Genomic DNA, 17199 nt, shown 5'->3' with positions numbered 1-17199 from the left:
CAATTTTGGTTAAAAATTTATCAAAAAAATTCAAATTCATTCCATAAAAAAATAAATAAATTCGTCGGGTTTGCACATCCATCCAATTAATTCTTTTTCGGATTGAATAACAGGTCGGGTCAGATACCCAGCCTAAAATTACAAAAAAAAATAAATAAATAACATCAAATAAAAATAGATATAAATAATTTGGAAAACAATCTAAGCACAAATAACTTAGTGATAAATATAGATGTTAGATATCCTTAAAATTTAACATTCAACATCTCTTACCATATATATTTTTATAAAATCTTATAATATATATATATATATATATATATATATATATATATATGCACATGTATATTATATATAATCAATTTCGGGTAGTAGAAATTCGGGAGGGGGGAAATTCCAAACCTGTTCCAAATCCATTACAAGTTTTAATTTTAAATCTCAAATAGTGGAAAGTGCCAATAGGAGTATCTTACCCGTCTGCTCTGTCTGCAGGTCGGCCAAGAAAGGTCAGTTATTTATAGCTCAATTGATTGTTTCTATTATTTACAATCCACAAAAAAAAAAAAAAAAAAAAGACAGAAAATGAAAAAAAGCTGAAAATGTGAAAGCAAAGAATTGAAGCTCGGATCATTTTATGAGAAGGCTCATAACTACAATCCCATCCTTTCTGCTTTCAAGTAACATGTTCTTTTTGTTCAATTCCGTCTGCTAAACCAATATGCTTTCTGTAGTTCTACTTGATTCTTAGTAATCTGGTTGGGCTCCATTCAAAATTAAAGACCAAACATGCGAGGACAACCTGAGAGGCTTTAGCATAAAGCCAAGCCTAAACTTGTGTAGGCTAAACAGGATAATGAAATGGAGGCGGAAGACAGGTTCAGGTCAATCTAACTTATGGGATCAGGTCCAATTCCAGCACCGATGACATCCTTGGTAATTTATTTGCATCAAATTCCAACAATACCCAGAGCTGTAGCAGGATTTGTTGGAATATCAAGCACTAATAAAATTCTAGCAACCATAGAAACCAAACCGTAGTTGGAATTGAGATCTCATTCAAAAAGAAATATAGCAAATATCTGGAGTTTCCTTTTTTATCTTATACGGATGATCTCCAAAAATGAAATGCCACTCCTTTGACCTTCTAATAAATTCGGATTGTGAGACATTAAGATTCAATCTAAGTTACGAAAAAAACTATATTGTTATTAATTGGATATAATAATATGATTGAGGAGAGATGCATCTGGATGTAATGCTAATTCAGAAAGATCTAGCTCTTACAGAACTCTTGTTCGGATAAAAAATGATTGCACGGAAAATATTTTAGAGAATAAAAGTGATACATGTGAGCATGTACAGCCAACTTTGAGGAAAACCTCATTGCTGATACCAAGCTCAGCAAGCTTTCCATCTTTATCTACTCTGCAGGTAACATTCAATTCCACAACTACAAAAGATAGGAAAAAAAAGGCATTTACTTGCACAATAGAAGACCGGAGAGGAAGCGAATGGATGCTGATAATTCAAATAAAGGAACTAGAATTGAAGTAGCACACAAGTTATACAAATCATTATTCCAAATTACATAACATTTTTGTCCCTTTATCACCTATAAATTGACCGCAATAGTACTAGAAATGAAGCTGGTATATACTAAAATTTCACACATATAACAAGAAACTGAAAGTTCTGCAGCATGATTACTACTATTTTCAACTTTTCGACTCTTCTAACGTGCAAATACAGTGAAAATGTGAGAGATAGATCCTCCTATCCCTCTTTGCTTCCTTGGTCAGATGTTTTTTTGAGCAATCTTCGTAGTCAAATGCTGTTCTCAGCTCTCACCACCCTGCTCCAAGTGCATGAAGGCAACTAGTTGGCACCATGTTTGGACACTCCAGATGCACAACTCCTGGCCTTCTGGCGGCTATATGCTTGCTCATTAAAATCCAAAATTTGAGGCCATAGATCAGCTTAGCCCACTTCCGAGGAGATGTTGGGACAGCCGCACCACAAAAATCAGGCTGCCGGAATTCCAAGAACATTACCTCCGATTCATCAGGCATATTCCTGTCCCTTCCACTGGTATGCATGGATCTAAATGCGTTCCCATAACAAATGTCAGCTGTGTCGGGACTATTTGCTTGGAAGGAAAGAGGCTGCTGAACCTGATAGAATCCCTGTTCATCTGAAAGGTCTTGATTAGGATGCTGGAAACCCCAATGGGCAGCTGATTCATCTGTCAGAAGTTTCAACATCAATCAAGCAGCAGTCGGGGAGATAATGGAACTTAATGATATTGCACAAGATTAGTAAACGTTAACTACCATAATGTCTGGCTGGGTAGTCAGGATTCAGTGGCACTGGAATGATAGCAGTTGCTGTCCTGGTGGGTGTGGGAATGCTGCCGACTGGTAAATCACCCATCTGCATTACAAGATCCTGCAAAACGAGAATAGTATTGTTTAAGATGAACTACAAGAGCACTTTATAGAGTATAAACTATAAAACAAAATAAATACATGCATTGAATGAAGAGAGCCGATATTTAGAACAATTTCTTGCTCAGGTTTCTCTGTGATGCACAATACGCTGTCCACATCGACGGGGTCTCGTGTAATTCAGAGGAAGCAATATTGTCACAAACCATAAACAGGGACTTTTATGAGCCTGAGGAAGGAGGGCATCAAATTGTTTAGATCCCATGACATACAGTAATGAGCTGCTTGTTAGCTTGGGACATCAATTTCTTGCTCAGGTTTCTCTATGTATTATCTTATTGATGCAGGTGACTGATATACAATTAGTAGTCCATGTGACCATTTGTATGTATCTTGATTTATATATTCTACAGTTAATTATTTTAATAATAAAATTGGTAGTAGCTCTACAAGACAACAGTGATATATGGAAGTTAAAATCAACATCTAAGAAATCATGCAATTTACTCCATAATCTTTAACATATTCCCATCTCTTCTCTTCTATTGTATCAATTGATAAACAAAAGGGAGACGGAAGCATGAGCACAATATTCAAGCTCCAGCTAGAACAAAGACACTCAAAATCCCTCAAAATAAATTTTCTCCTCTTTGTTTTCCTCCTCTTTGTCCTAATCTTTTCTTCTTTTATACAATTGAGAATTCAAATTCCTCCTCTTCCTCTTCTTAGCTAAATTCTTCTTTCATTTATTTATTATTGGCATTAGCTAAAGGGTCTTACCTAACCCTGTTTTTTTGTCTACGATAAGTTAGGTTTTTTGCAATTTAAAGCTTTTAGTATTTTTTTTTTGAGAACTAGCTTTACTTATATGTATATATTTATCATTTTTTTATAATATAATCAATTATTGCAGAACTTCAATTTCAAAGGTCTGCCTGGCCCCTTAGTAGCTCACCTTGGTGATTAAGGGATTAGCTGCCTAGGTATCCAAAAAGCCAGGGTATGCACAGAAATAGATTTGCTTTCCTTCAATTCTCAATTGTTTACCTTTTTCTATTACATGTATCTGGAAAAAAAAACTGTTCCCCTTCTTTTGTTGTTTCGCAGCGAGTTGAAAATACATATTTTCCTCCTACAAAATCAGTTTTACGCAAAAGTAGAAATAAATCAGATCAGACTTGAGATAGATTTCCTCAAACCACATAATCGACATCCCTTTCCTTCCACCACAATTAAATATTCCACCAAAACCTCAATATTCCTTAACCAAAGAAACTCTAGGAATGCTTCCTTTGAAATAATACCTTTTTCTGTAGCGTTTGGATATAATCTTGAAGAAAGCTAAGAGAGTCTTTTAACACCTCATCTGTATTTTTTTCCTCTTTGATTCAACTTGTATCACCTCATCTGTAATCCTTCAAAATTGTAACACTAAGACCTTAACCTAGGTTACATCAGAATCTCAACTCAGATGACTGCTAAATTCTGTTGCAGGATATTTGCAAGATTGTATGGTATAAAATCCTAGTAGCAATGTTCTCTGACATAATGTAAAATCATTTTCAATATTCTTAGAGATTTCATCACAGCATTTTTTCCCAAGGTTTATGTTGACTCAATAAAAATATCAAGCTTTTAGTTTCTGACTTATTCCCAAGTTACAGCAAATTGCAATTTTTCCATGACAAAATAATGTCGGAATGCAAATTTAGTGCTATGTTTTAAATGGGTATTGCATACAATATTTGCGCCTTTGCGGGCACCTAATGGAGCCACCACCTGGGCTTTTACTATAGAAAAGGTGCCTAGGACACCTTGAACCATGGATAAGTCTTGGGGTTGGGTTTTAAGTTACGGTGGCGGAAGGACCCTATGGTGCACCACCCCTATTTTTCCAACAAAGGAGGTCCTTAAGGGTCCATATGCTTCCAAGGTCATGTTTAAGCATGAAACCAAGCCTACATCTAGATTGGTAGATGCTATAAAATACATGTAGAAAATAATCCAAAAAATATTATAAAAATAAAAAAATGCAAATACTTGAAGAAATGCACTAAAGGAGATGAAAGAGGCTATAGTGCCTCCAGGTTCTTCGGCTGCTTCCTCCACCACCCTCTTTGGTATTGGGTCTCCACTTAGAGAGAACCCCAACAAAGGAGTAGGTCTTCTTGCTTGTCTTGAAGGTAGCTTGATTGGAGAAGGCTTAAGTTTAATGGTGTTGGAGGGGAGAGGGCCATGGATGTGGGATGGATGAGGTAGAGGATGAAAGTTGAAAGCAAGGTATGCCGTCTCGATGCTAGACCCCATATTGGTACCAATTTATTACTATATTGGTACGCTCAGTATGGGGCCAGTTGAATGTATTGACACTCGGTACCAAGGTTCGCCGAACCGGTATCGAGACCTATACTGGTCGGCGCCTTGTACGGTTCAGTATCGGTTTGGGCCGAACCGATAGGGCATGCCAGTTCACTGACCGGCATACCCTATTTTTTTTGTAGTTCTTTTTCTTTTCGATCTTTTTCTATGAATTTAATTCTAATGTGATATTTTTTTTGATAATTTTTTTGATATTTTTTGATATTTCTATGATCCCGATTTATCCTAGATAATGCATCTATTGCTTTAAAATGATGCAAATCATAAAATGAACAACATAAAATAACTTCAAATCAAGATACAATCAATTACATACTTTTAAAGTCCAACATACATACTGATATCTAAAATCGGGCCGAGTGGCAATGCCTCTCGTAGATATCCAGATTATTAGTATAATCAGAAGACACATTAACCCACCCCTCTAACCAAGTGGTGGCTTAGTCTTTGTATGTTCATCCTATGAGGAACGTGTGCCGAATTATAAGCAATCTTGCTAAAGCTTTAGCTTTGAGAGATGTTCTCTAGCTGATAATACAACTGTGGAGAGGCCTATCCGAATATGTCGGCAGCAAAATCTAACCCGTGAGATGCTTCGAATTGCGTAGGATAGTAGCTCCGCGCTGTGGCAATAATGTGGTTCTACAGTATCATTAAATGCCACTGTAACAGCTACAGTGCAGCTATAGTATCTTTATAGCGGCATTTAATGTCACTGTAACAGCTACAGTGTAGCTATAGTACCATTACAGTGCAGCTACAATATCATTATAGCAGCATTTAATACCACTGTAGCTATGCTGTGGCATTTTTTGCGCACGCTCGTGCTTGCCCGCAGCCAGAAAAAAATGGCGTCGTAGCCGAAACCCGGCCGAACCAGCCGAACCGGTTTGGTACCGGTTCGGTACTTGGTTATAAGGTGGAAGCTAGTTGTTGGCTAATAAGGAGGTGGCTTGAATTAATGATATGGATAATTGAGAATTTGTAGGGATATGTTTCCCAAATCTATGTTTGTTTGGATTGTTAGGATGAAAAGATTGGGTGAAGGGCTGGGATGAAGAGGGAGATTATGATCCAAGGATGGAGAGAAGTGCTAGATGTTAGAAAAAGGCTACTTCCCTCCTCTCTTGGATTGATGGTGTGGAGGACATATAGAAGGCTAGGGTTTTGTAGAGGAAGGAGAAAGAGATCAAATGGATGAGAATTGAGTGGGCTTGATGTGGTTAGGACTAGATCCAAGAAAGGTTTTAAGCATTGAAGGGATTTCTAGGGAGAGATATAAGGGCCCAACACAAAACAGCAATACCAAGCCAATGCGTGTAGCAGATTTGGCATCAAGGAGAAGGAGAGTTCGTTGTGGAAAAGATCTCTCCTTTATCCTTATTTGAGGTAGGAATTCATGCAAGAATGGTTGTATGCCCTTGGGAAAGCACATGGCACATGGAGAGAGGATGAGGGATTGAGTTAGTTATGGAAAATCATCACAAAAATGAGATGGAGGGATGCTAGACTGCCAATTTTCACACTCATAAACAAGTAGTCCCAAGTGGTCCAAGGACAAGAGGATTGAGGCAAAAAGAAAGTAGCCCACGTGATGGAATATTCCTCAATCTTCACTATGTGCACCTATGCTAAGGAAAAGGTGGTGAGGATATCAAGGATGATATTGATGAGGCTATGAAATTTGGGCTTATTCTAAGCCTACATGGACCTTAAGCTGGATCTAATTTCAATTTAAGAGTAGATTTTTAGGCTTTTTATGTGTATGAGTTATGTTTGGCCCTAGGGCTAGGTTAATTAAGCTTGGGTTAGGTAGGATATACAGGATCGGGGTTGAATCAGGTCCAAACATGTAGATCAATTTAGATTGGGTAAGAATGGTTGAATTAAGAAGGATTAACCAGATCAAATTAGTATGATTAAGCTGGATCAGGTTAAATCGAGCAAGATTAGGTAGGATCGGTTGAATCATTTGGATCAAGTTGGATCTATTGGTCAGATCATGTAGGATCAAGTCGAATCATGTAAGATTAGGTTGGATCGTGCAAGATCAAGTTGGACCAGTTAGGATGAATCGGGTAGGATCACGTCAAATTGGGTCAGATCGGGTGATTATGATAGGGTTAAGGTTAGATTAAGGGATCCTTAAAAGCTTTTTAATGAGAAAAATAAAAAAAAGGGATAAAATAGAAAATCAAGGAAAAAATTATGAAGATATCGGTAGGGTTTCAACTTGGGCTAACCCAAATCCACCAGCTCAAGCTGCTCATTAGGTAGGGTTGGGTTGAGATTTTATAAATTTGGGTTGGGCTTCGGCTCAAAAATTGCAACCCAACCTTAAGTAAGGTTTTGTTAGGGATGACATTCAACGCAACCCAACTCGATCCAACCTAGAATATTTAAATAAAATAAATAATTCAAATTTATGTTTCATATGTATTAGTTATTTGTTTATATATTTTAATCATATTAAATTATTTGTAAATGTACCATTAAAATTCAGGACTAATTGAGGCCTCAATTGAACAAGTATTTATTCTAACAAAAAATGTCCCAACTCCCAAACCTTTCCCTTATCTTAAATTTACTATTTAACTTGATTTAATCCAATTAACATGATACAACCCAACTAACCCAGCTCGAGCCAACTAAGCCAATCCAGCTTAAATTAAGCTTAAGATACATACGATTGGGTCAGAGAAATCCCAACCCAAGACCAGGTTGGATTGGGTAAAGGTTGAGGTGTTTAAAGGTTGAGTTGGTTTAGGGTTTACCCTCAACCTTATCCAACCTGCTTGAGTTGCAGCCCTATATACCGGATTAGAGGGTGTGTGATGATGGTAAAGATGAAGGATAGGGATATAAGTTAGTCAATGAAGCAAGTAGCTACGAATTACGACAACTAGGAGGTGTCTACAGTATCATTCTATAATACTAGTCTTTGTCACATGCATTGCACATGATAAGTCTAGTATTTGTGGAAACAAAGATATTTTAGTATTTATCTCTTATATAGCATAGGTTCCATTGTGGAATTTTTTATTAAAAACCTCCTGCTATTCCAGAAAACTGTAATTATTAGACAGAGGCTTCACTTTTGTGGAGTCCGGCTTCTCATGTCCAACTTTTAGAGTTTTCTTTATATATAGTAGAAAGGTCATGTTTTGGCCTTAGAGGAGGTTGGCATGTATTGGTTTAAATCAGTCTGGAATCATTCAACGTTGTAAAATTAGTGCATCCACCAGTACTCTAGATTAGATATGGATAAATCATAAATGTATCAAAATAGTAAATGTGAAGCTATGCAACAGGTACACTAATATCAAGCACAAACAGTGAAGCATAAACATGAATCTATTTAAAGATCTTCCAGTTCTACCTCTCTAACAAAGCAAACAGGTTTTTGTGATAGTATGGGACAGTAGCTATCGTGTTTCAAATAAGTGGTACATTGAGCTATGAAGTAGCTATCAAAGTATGAGGCTTGTGGGCAGGTTCATATGCAGTGTCAGAAAGATAAAATAATCCTTGTTACCAGCTCTTATCTTTTGAATAGTTACCAGTACTTCTCAGAGTCTAACACTAACTTCTCAAATTTGATCAGTTCAGAAAACAGTTGCATGACTTATGAAATATATATGTAAGAACCACGATAAATCAATTTCTTGGATTAGTTTCTGAATCAAAACACCTGTGGAGATGTAGTAAAGTCACCCATGTTCTGTCCTGCAACATTATGAGTACAAAGTTCGTCGCCTATGAGACATTCCTTAGCATGCGCAATAATTGCATCCCACCTCTTGTTTGAAATTCCTTTCTTCGATACTTCATCACAAAGTAACTAAAAATTGACAGAATAGATGTAAAATTTTATAAGTTCGTGCCCTACAACAATATCTTAGCTAGAATATTTATTGGAGACTTGCTTACAGTTCGCAGCCATTCAGGATCCGTAGTGAAGGCTTGTAAGAATTGCTGCACAGTATGGATCCCACCTTTCTCAAGCCTCTTGTGTAAAACACCGTTTCTCATTATATTCTCCAAACGCCACACCTCATCAGTCAGCAATGGAGGATGATGCTTTTGATTTGCTGAAATTATCACAAGACAACTTCAACGTAAGAATAAGTGTAGCCAAAGTTGACTAACCATATTAATAGAAATATAATTATCATATTTTCCATTTGTCTTTGTTAGTCTAAGTTTGTTGTACTCTCCACATATATTTACATGTATCATATACATGAAGTCCTTACACTGATTATTTACATGCAATCCAGTATATCTGAAGACATTTTCCAAGACAGAATAATCCTGTTACTGACCCGTTTACCGAGAACACAGAGAAACAAAGGAGCAATTACTTACACACTTACAGGTTGCTTAAACTTTCGTCATGTTCATTCTCCATGCAGGTTTCTAACTGATATCAAAATGCCTGTGTGCTGATCGTATGAGAAAGATACATACTAAATGGAAACAATACCGCATTTAATATTTTATACAAAACAGAGATCATAGGAATTGCAAGAGAGCTGCACTTTTAGGACATCCTTTCCTCTTAAATTCTAGATGACTGCATGCTGGTGACCAATCAGCTCAGCAGTTCAATACTTTCACCCAATTGTCTATTTCTTGGCCGCAACTTTACATCCATTACATCCTTGAGGGCCCATTTCAGGTGGAAAAGCCCATTCCTTAATGGACAACAACTGGAAGCCACCTTATTGTGATATTATATCATTTTCAGTATAATGACAGCTTTTCACTTAGCTACCTGATCTCCATGAACCATAAAAATACTGCACTGGAAAGCATTAGCAAAACCACCTTTAACTAAGAAAATTATAAACAAAACAGCCAAAAGAAATAGTTTACTTGATTCAGTTGATGCTCACACATGCTTATCAAATGTGGCGTCATTCCCTATTCACTTAAAAGTTTCAACTTTCAACATAATCCCTTTTCTTCATGAGAAAAGGTGGCATGACTTCAATAAAATTACAGCTTTCTTAGCTAGAAAATTAAACTAATTTTCTAACTTGGATTTTGACTACTATTATTATCACATTTTTCATGGGTAAGCATGGTTCAGTTGAAGACCTCACTACTGCAAACAAACTTGTCAATTAGGGAGTCATGGGCCTGAATGCAATGGAAACATGATGTTAACTTGCTAGCAATAGTACCTGTGTGGTATCATAAGATGTTCATTAGAAACAAAATATCGATGGTGCATCCCGGCATATATTCCAACAAAAAGATTGGTCTCCTATAGTAAGTCATTTAAATGAGTTGTCTTTTGTTTTCACCTTTAAGTAGTTAAAGGGTAAACAAATTCAACATGAGATGAACTTACATTCCAGACGGCGTTCTTTTACCCTAAAAGGCTCGCTTATTCCTTCTTGAACTCTCTCTTCAATGTTCCCACTTTGACAAATTCTCACAGCCAGCCTGAACTTCTGACTTCTCGTCCAACTGGAGTTATCTGTAAAATTGGCACAAGCAAGCCAACCAATCCCATTGTTCAGCTTAATAACTAGTTCTCCCACCAACAATGGTCCTCTGTTACCTCTTTGAGTTACCACTTTATTTTTAAACTCTTCCTCCGTCCAATTTTTTTGTCCATCACGATCAAAATCACCATTAACAACAACAATCTCAACCTTAACTGAGGACCAGGGATTGGAAGTGATAACCTCCTTTAAATTAGAATCCATTATAGCTATCTGAAGTCCCATCCTGTCTGCTGATACAATTCTGCTGAATGTGAAAATCTCCTGAGGTAACTTGTTCTGAAAATGCAGACGATACTTGATTTCCTCATCCTGATTGATTGGTAGTCTGTGAAACAGGCATTGGATATTAATATTCTGTTCCATGATCCATACAAAGGCATCAGATATTATCCTTAAGCTACAATATATGAATTGAGCGAATCTGGTACAATGCAAAAAAAAAAAAAAAACATGTTCTCATGCATCACAGCATGGTTTCTATATGGTAAAACACACGTGAAGTAAATGCACACACGTGTCACAAAAAAACAATCACCAAACTGACATAGAATGACACCAGAAAACAGAATGTACCAATTGGAGGTCAGATCAACAACCACAGATATAAAGAGCACATGTAAACTTTGTCAAACTAATGTAGCTATAAAAAACAGTGTTTTCTTTTTATTTTATACAAAAAAACTAGTTAAAAATAAATTATCGAAAAAAAATAGTTCTGGTGCACATATTATTCACAAAATTCTAAAACTCTGGTTTTTTATTTGAAGCACTGGGCATTATGCACAATGGTCAGCTCAATTTGGCAGCAAGTAGGCACAAACAAATAAAAATTTATGGTAGGAAAATGGTGTGCCATTCCTTAAGCTATAACAGAAACATTCCAAGGAGTGACATTTACAAGTACTAGGAACTTTGAGACAAGATGTACCTGAAAGCTGGCTGAACATGGTTGGCAAGTAATTTCAGTACTTCTGGAACCTGATTACAAGTACCATGATTTGTCAGAAGCTAGTCAGGGAAGTGAACTGCTTTAAAGTCAATGTATGTATCAAGCACCTCATTTTACCTAAGATCATTGATGAAATAATTGAAGATGTCCAAAGAGATGAAGTCATTCTATTGTTAATTTGTGCATCTACTCCCAGTTATTTTTGGTTGAGTGCTCCTTCAATCCAATCTTTTTATATTACATGCATGAGTTCTTTCATCATGAAGAGTTATGATTAACATATTGAATTGAAGGACAGGGATCTCAATGAATGAGTCCAACATTGTTTTAACCCTTCTCTCACCACATATTTGAAGCACCCCTGTAAGATTTTTCTGCATTATTAATAGACTTTAGACAATGAGAAAGGGCCCTTGCAAGACTATAACAAAAAATGCATTATGTAACATTAGTCTCATGTAGTTGGGAGTTTTCAGAAGGGATTGAGAACTCCCACTCAAGATTTCCTTATGAAAAAGCAACATCAGTCATCTAATTTATGATGTTGATTTACATTGAAAATTCTGTGCTTTAGTTTCACTTGCATGTCTTCATAAATTGAGGGTGATAACCATAATGGATTATTGAGGCAACTGCACCTCATTTTCGTGGTCATGCAACAAGACAGGGTCTGCTTAGTGTAGGACGAGGATTTAGTTTGGACTCTATATATGAATTCCGATGCAAGCTTATCTAAAAGAGCTAATTGAATGTTTAAAGACCGAAATGCTAAATTATTTAGCAACACCCATCTAAAGACCGAGCAGTCATTTAGTTTGCTTGGCAGTCTAAAATAATGCTTAATTGTTTAAGAACCCATTTAATCCCATTAACTGCTTAAATGATGCTTCCACAATTGATCTGGAAAGTCAGTGTGTGCAATGTTTAATATATTATTCAACAATTAGGATAAAATATCAAATTTACTAAGTAAAATGATGAAAATTATTGTTTTTTATTTTATATTTAAATGTTTCTTTTGAGGAAATACATAACCTATGACGTGATGCATGTAGATACATCAAATTATATTGTGTACCAAGAAAAATCCTCCCTCCTTTTGTTAAACTGTCCTTTACTGTCATGACAAGCAACATAGTTAATGATACATTTAGTTTGTGTAGCCATGAAGCAACCAACCTAAGTTCCCAAAACTTGGAACAAATCTCAGATGACAGGGAGAGGAAAGGCCAAAATATTGGGTAAAGGTATTTCTCTTTGAAGAACATATTGCAAACTGAAGACAAAAATCAACAACAAATCCTAAAAGATATTCTAACTTCCAATTAAACTTATTTAAACACAATTTAAAATTTAGAAAAGACAAGGATATGTTTCCAAAATTTAAAAAGAATGCAAGGAAAATAACAAAAAGTAGGAAGTAAACTAGGACATATTTGCAACTGATAGGCAAGAAAACAAGCTTTAGTACATCAACAATACAATTATCTCTGAAGCACAGATTAAAAACCATACTTCCAACAAAGACAATAAATCTAAAACCTTATCCTAAACTTCCTAATTAACTTAAAAAGGAAACTTGAAATATATGCGTGCGTGTGTTGCATCTGTTCATGTGTGTGAGCATGTGTAAAAACACAAATATAACAGAAATATAACATTAAGGAAAACATATAGAAAATAAGAACTACAACAAGTCAAGAACCTTAGCCAAATGGGAAGAAGGTAAAATCAATATCAGAAACTACATTCATCCCCTAAGCACAAATTAGCAGACAAAGATTATAAAGATTCAAATAGAAACACAACCCTCAAGTATATATTAAACTATCTAAACCTAAACATTGAAAAAAAAACACATATACAAAAGTACAAAGAACATGTCCAAACATAAATATGACAAAATATTTGTGTGCATGTAGAAACACAAATATGATAGAAATATAACATTAGGGGCCTGTTTGGGAAATCCAGTAGGGCTGGGCTGGGTTTCCCGTTGGACCATAGATTACACAGTCTATTTAAGTAAGGCCCATATCAACCCAATCCCTCTCCAGCCCAAATCTTGTGAGAGAAACAAAAAGATCTCCATAGGTCTTTTTTTTATGTTACAATTCAATAGGCCTATAGATGGGATTTAGGCCAAGATTAGAACGGGCTTTTAGAAAATAAAAGGGGCTGGGCAGGCTAACATGCCCGAATTCTACCGAAAATTCAGCCTAATCCTATTGGATTTTCCAAACATACCCTAAGAAAAGATATACAAAATAAGAACTACAGCAAGAGGAGATCCTTGGCATAATGGGAATAAGGCAAAATCAATATCAGAAACTGCATTAATCTCCTAAGCACAAATTATCAAGAAAAGATTCAAATAGAAATACAGCCCCTAGGTAATATATCTTAAGCTACCTAAACCTAAACACCTAAAAAAATGTACGGAAGTGCAAAGAACATATCCAGAGAAAAAGAATTTTTGAAAAGAAGACCACTTCACTCGACTTCCCATTAGCATAAATAGTCCAAAAGAACAAAAGCAATCGATAATATAAAACATGAGACCAACCCCTTTCAATGAAATCCAAGCTCAGCCACTCACTTCTTGGAATGCAAAAATTAAGATGCAACACCAAATAACATATAAACTTCCTATTGTAGCTTATTTAAAAGTTTAAATACAATCCTAGGCAAGATCTGCAATTTCGATATCAGATACTGTATCAGTACTTTATCGGTTCAGTATGATACGGTATGGTACGATATGCTTCAGTATCGAGTTAGCTCTCTAATCATTTTTCTCAATTTTTATCTCGGTACGTCTTGATACAGCTCAGTATGCTTCGGTATGGGCCTATATATACTTCGATACATCTCGATATACCTTAATACAGGTTAGCACGCCTCGACACAGGTCGGTATACCTCGGTACAGGCGGTACATCTTAGTACAGAGCTGTACCGATTTGAAGTTAACTTTCATATTGGTTTTCTCTCGGTACAGTGCGGTATACTCTATATCAGATGGTATGGGGTGGTACAACAGACCATGATCCTAGGTATCTTAAATCAACCACAATATAAATTATAAAAAGCACAATCTAAAGGAATAAAAAGTAATTAGACTAAATTATTAAGATTGTTTTTCCTTTCTCTTCCATTTTTAATAAATTATAGAGACTATAATCTAAAGAAATAAGAATTGATCAGATTCAATTGCTAAGATAAAAAGTAATCGAACTAAATAATAAGATTGCTTGTCCTTTCTTTTCTTTTCTCGGTGTGTGTGGGCAAGCCCTCAGAGGTGAGGTGCCAACGAACTATGCTAACTCTAACAACCCAGGACCTCACCCAAAAAGACTAGCCGGAAGATATTTTTTTGGATTTCTTAGTCCTGTATAAGTACCCAAGATCTTCTCGGTGAATAACCGATGTGGGACTAAACACACGTCAACATGGGTTCCTTGGCAAAGGTTGCTTGTCATTTCTTCTATTTCATCATACATTTTATCACAATTCAAGGCTCAATTTATACCACTCTGCGAATCACCCTCTCAAGCTCCTCCGGAAGCAGCCGCTGGAGCTCGGCTACAACATCCCTGAATGAAATACCAACAAGAGAGTACAGATATAAGCAAACCCTCCACTTTTTGTTTTAATTAAAAAGAAAAAAAGAAAAGATGATGAAGAAGAAGAAGAAGAAGAGAGAAGAATACAAGACAGCAAGTCGAGATACTTACTGGACTAAGAGGCCCCGCCATCGCTTCCCTATCTGAGATCTATTCCTGTCCTCCTCCGCCTCCTCCGCCGGCGGCAATCGCTTTGGAGCCATAGTGGAGTTGAAGGGAGAAGGAAATCTTTATAGAGCGGGAAGAAGAAAATGCAGGGAAGGAAAGCTTTATACAGAAAAGTCTCCGCCTGTTTGGATTTAAATTGTGTTACCGGACCTAAAAAAGAGAAGCAAAAGCTAAGCTCTTCTTCCAACGGCTAGAAGTGCTTGGAAAGTGCACACTTCCGCGTGCGTGAGTGTATCTACGGAAGATTTCATGTCAGTTCGCCTGAACTTATGGTACCGCCAAAGAAACGCGTGAAGGGCTGCAGTCTCCGACGTGGAGGTTCCAACGAAGGATACAAGAGAGGCCCACACGGATTTTGACAAACTTAAACACGTGCTAGGAAAATTTTGGTACATGACGGAGATCGAACATTCCTCGTACGTTCCATGCAAGGAGCTATCTCAAGAATGTCAACCTTAATGTTGAGAAATGTCTTCTTGCTGCTATTTGTTAATTTGTTCTTGGCACCGTGCTTTGGGATTATGCATGTGGGGTAACTAAGCAGAGCAGTATCATATTCCCTCTCCATCGTGAAGTGGTAATTTACTAAGCTAATTTTTTGGTCCTGTTATGAAGTGTTTTGTCTCATGTTGAATATTGAACGTTTAATTGTTAGAAGAAGGCTGCTCTTTAAGCTTTTGAAATGTTAATACTACAGCATAAATCCAGTTTTAGCATTCGGAATAGGTTATATATATATATATATATATATTAATTTTGTGCCGGTTTAAAGAGTCATAGCTAACATTTATTTTGCATGCCTGAGATTGTACATATTGAATCATAAGAACCGAGATTCAATTAAACTATCATATTCTCCTTATCATTTTAAAGATCAAATAGTTACGCAACAGCCCGAAAACAAAGTTACTCAACATTATATACATCATTGACTTACCCAAAACAAGATTCTTTAATCTCATTTTAAGGCAGAATCCTAACACTGGTCTACTACCAACCCCTTCACAGCCCGTTGCAACACAATGAAAGTTCAACTCACCCTCCAAACAGCTACCAACCAAGTCTCGGAAGGACACTCATATTAGGACCAGTTTAATTTATCCGATTTACTCTAAAAAATTAAGAAGACGAGCATGTACAACTCAGGCAATAATGTAATATGGTTAACCTTGGGACCAAAATAGAGAGCACTTCATTAAGGTGATCTTAAAACCTCATGCAATGGTCACACATGCCAGGTTCACGAAGATGGACAAAAGGACCACTTCGGGTCTGGGCCAATCTGAGGCTTTTTAAAACAGAGGAGCCGTGTGCAGAGGCCGGCAATATTATATTCTTTTTCCCTAGAATTTTATATCAACTTGACCTAACTCTAGCCCATTGATATTTCTATTAACTGAAGCCTAATGCAAGCCATGCAAGTGCGAGGCACTTCCTGTGGCTACAATCTCTCAACCTCTATAATTTAATAACTACACTAGATTTTGATAGTCTCCCGTTTCTATCTCAAATTAAGAATAAACCCAAATAAGAAATGATGAGAGATGATACAGTAAAATGGTGACAGATGACTGCAAAACATTAGCCTTGTAATCAGATGGTGTGGCACTCCAGTAGTTTTAGATTCAATGTCGAAATGGACGGTCGTCAGCCAACCAACCCTTCATGCTTACCAATATTTCTAATCATAACAACAGATCTACAAGTTTACTTCAAATATTGTAATGGCAACAACGAGAGATCTAAGACCAAGATCAACAAAACAAATACAACAGAGGTATAAGGAATTACCTCCCTAACCACACTTGGAACCATATATCAACTTACTAGAACTCTCCGTCAGCTCAGAATTGCTGTTAGGAGCCTATTAAAGCAGACGATCCATTGATTCAAACCTTTTATAAGTTGGCATGCTATTATATCAGACATCGATGTCCTTCAATCCATGCACCTTGACATCATGGCTAACACCTTCCCCTACGGGCAATTAGCCCTGGCCAACTCCGCAGTGAGCAGGTTGACAGCCTCTCCAAATACACCTCTAAAACCAGGCTCATATTTCAGATATCTCTTGTATCATAGCACAAATTCTCCCAGTTATTTCAAACATTATAC

At 36.6% G+C, this 17199-nt stretch overlaps 1 protein-coding gene across 1 annotated transcript; it reads right to left on the bottom strand.

Annotated features, from left to right (window-relative positions):
* Positions 1-1504: 1504 nt before the first annotated feature.
* LOC103712666 (calmodulin-binding protein 60 D-like) lies at positions 1505-15308 on the bottom strand. Its single transcript, XM_017844156.3, has 8 exons — positions 15028-15308; positions 14823-14886; positions 11271-11320; positions 10183-10667; positions 8754-8914; positions 8515-8664; positions 2331-2445; positions 1505-2242 (listed from the first exon to the last, which is right to left on the bottom strand). The coding sequence occupies exons 1-8, from the start codon at positions 15117-15119 to the stop codon at positions 1845-1847; spliced, it is 1515 nt and encodes a 504-aa protein (XP_017699645.2). The 5' UTR covers positions 15120-15308; the 3' UTR covers positions 1505-1844.
* Positions 15309-17199: the final 1891 nt, after the last annotated feature.

Source organism: Phoenix dactylifera, unplaced genomic scaffold (assembly GCF_009389715.1).
Source record: "Phoenix dactylifera cultivar Barhee BC4 unplaced genomic scaffold, palm_55x_up_171113_PBpolish2nd_filt_p 000077F, whole genome shotgun sequence".
Lineage (NCBI taxonomy): Eukaryota > Viridiplantae > Streptophyta > Magnoliopsida > Arecales > Arecaceae > Phoenix > Phoenix dactylifera.
Note: the sequence above shows the minus strand (reverse complement) of the source record. Positions and strands in the feature narration are given on the sequence as shown.

What these genes read in the sequence shown, in the direction of transcription:
- LOC103712666 (XM_017844156.3), bottom strand. Translation starts at nt 15,119, where the DNA reads ATGGCTCCAAAGCGATTGCCGCCGGCGGAGGAGGCGGAGGAGGACAGG. An exon ending in ATCCTGAATGGCTGCGAACT is followed by an intron (nt 8,665 to 8,753) that starts GTAAGCAAGTCT and finishes GTCAATTTTTAG; the next exon opens with TTACTTTGTGATGAAGTATC. An exon ending in ACTTTACTACATCTCCACAG is followed by an intron (nt 2,446 to 8,514) that starts GTGTTTTGATTC and finishes CTCGTTTTGCAG; the next exon opens with GATCTTGTAATGCAGATGGG.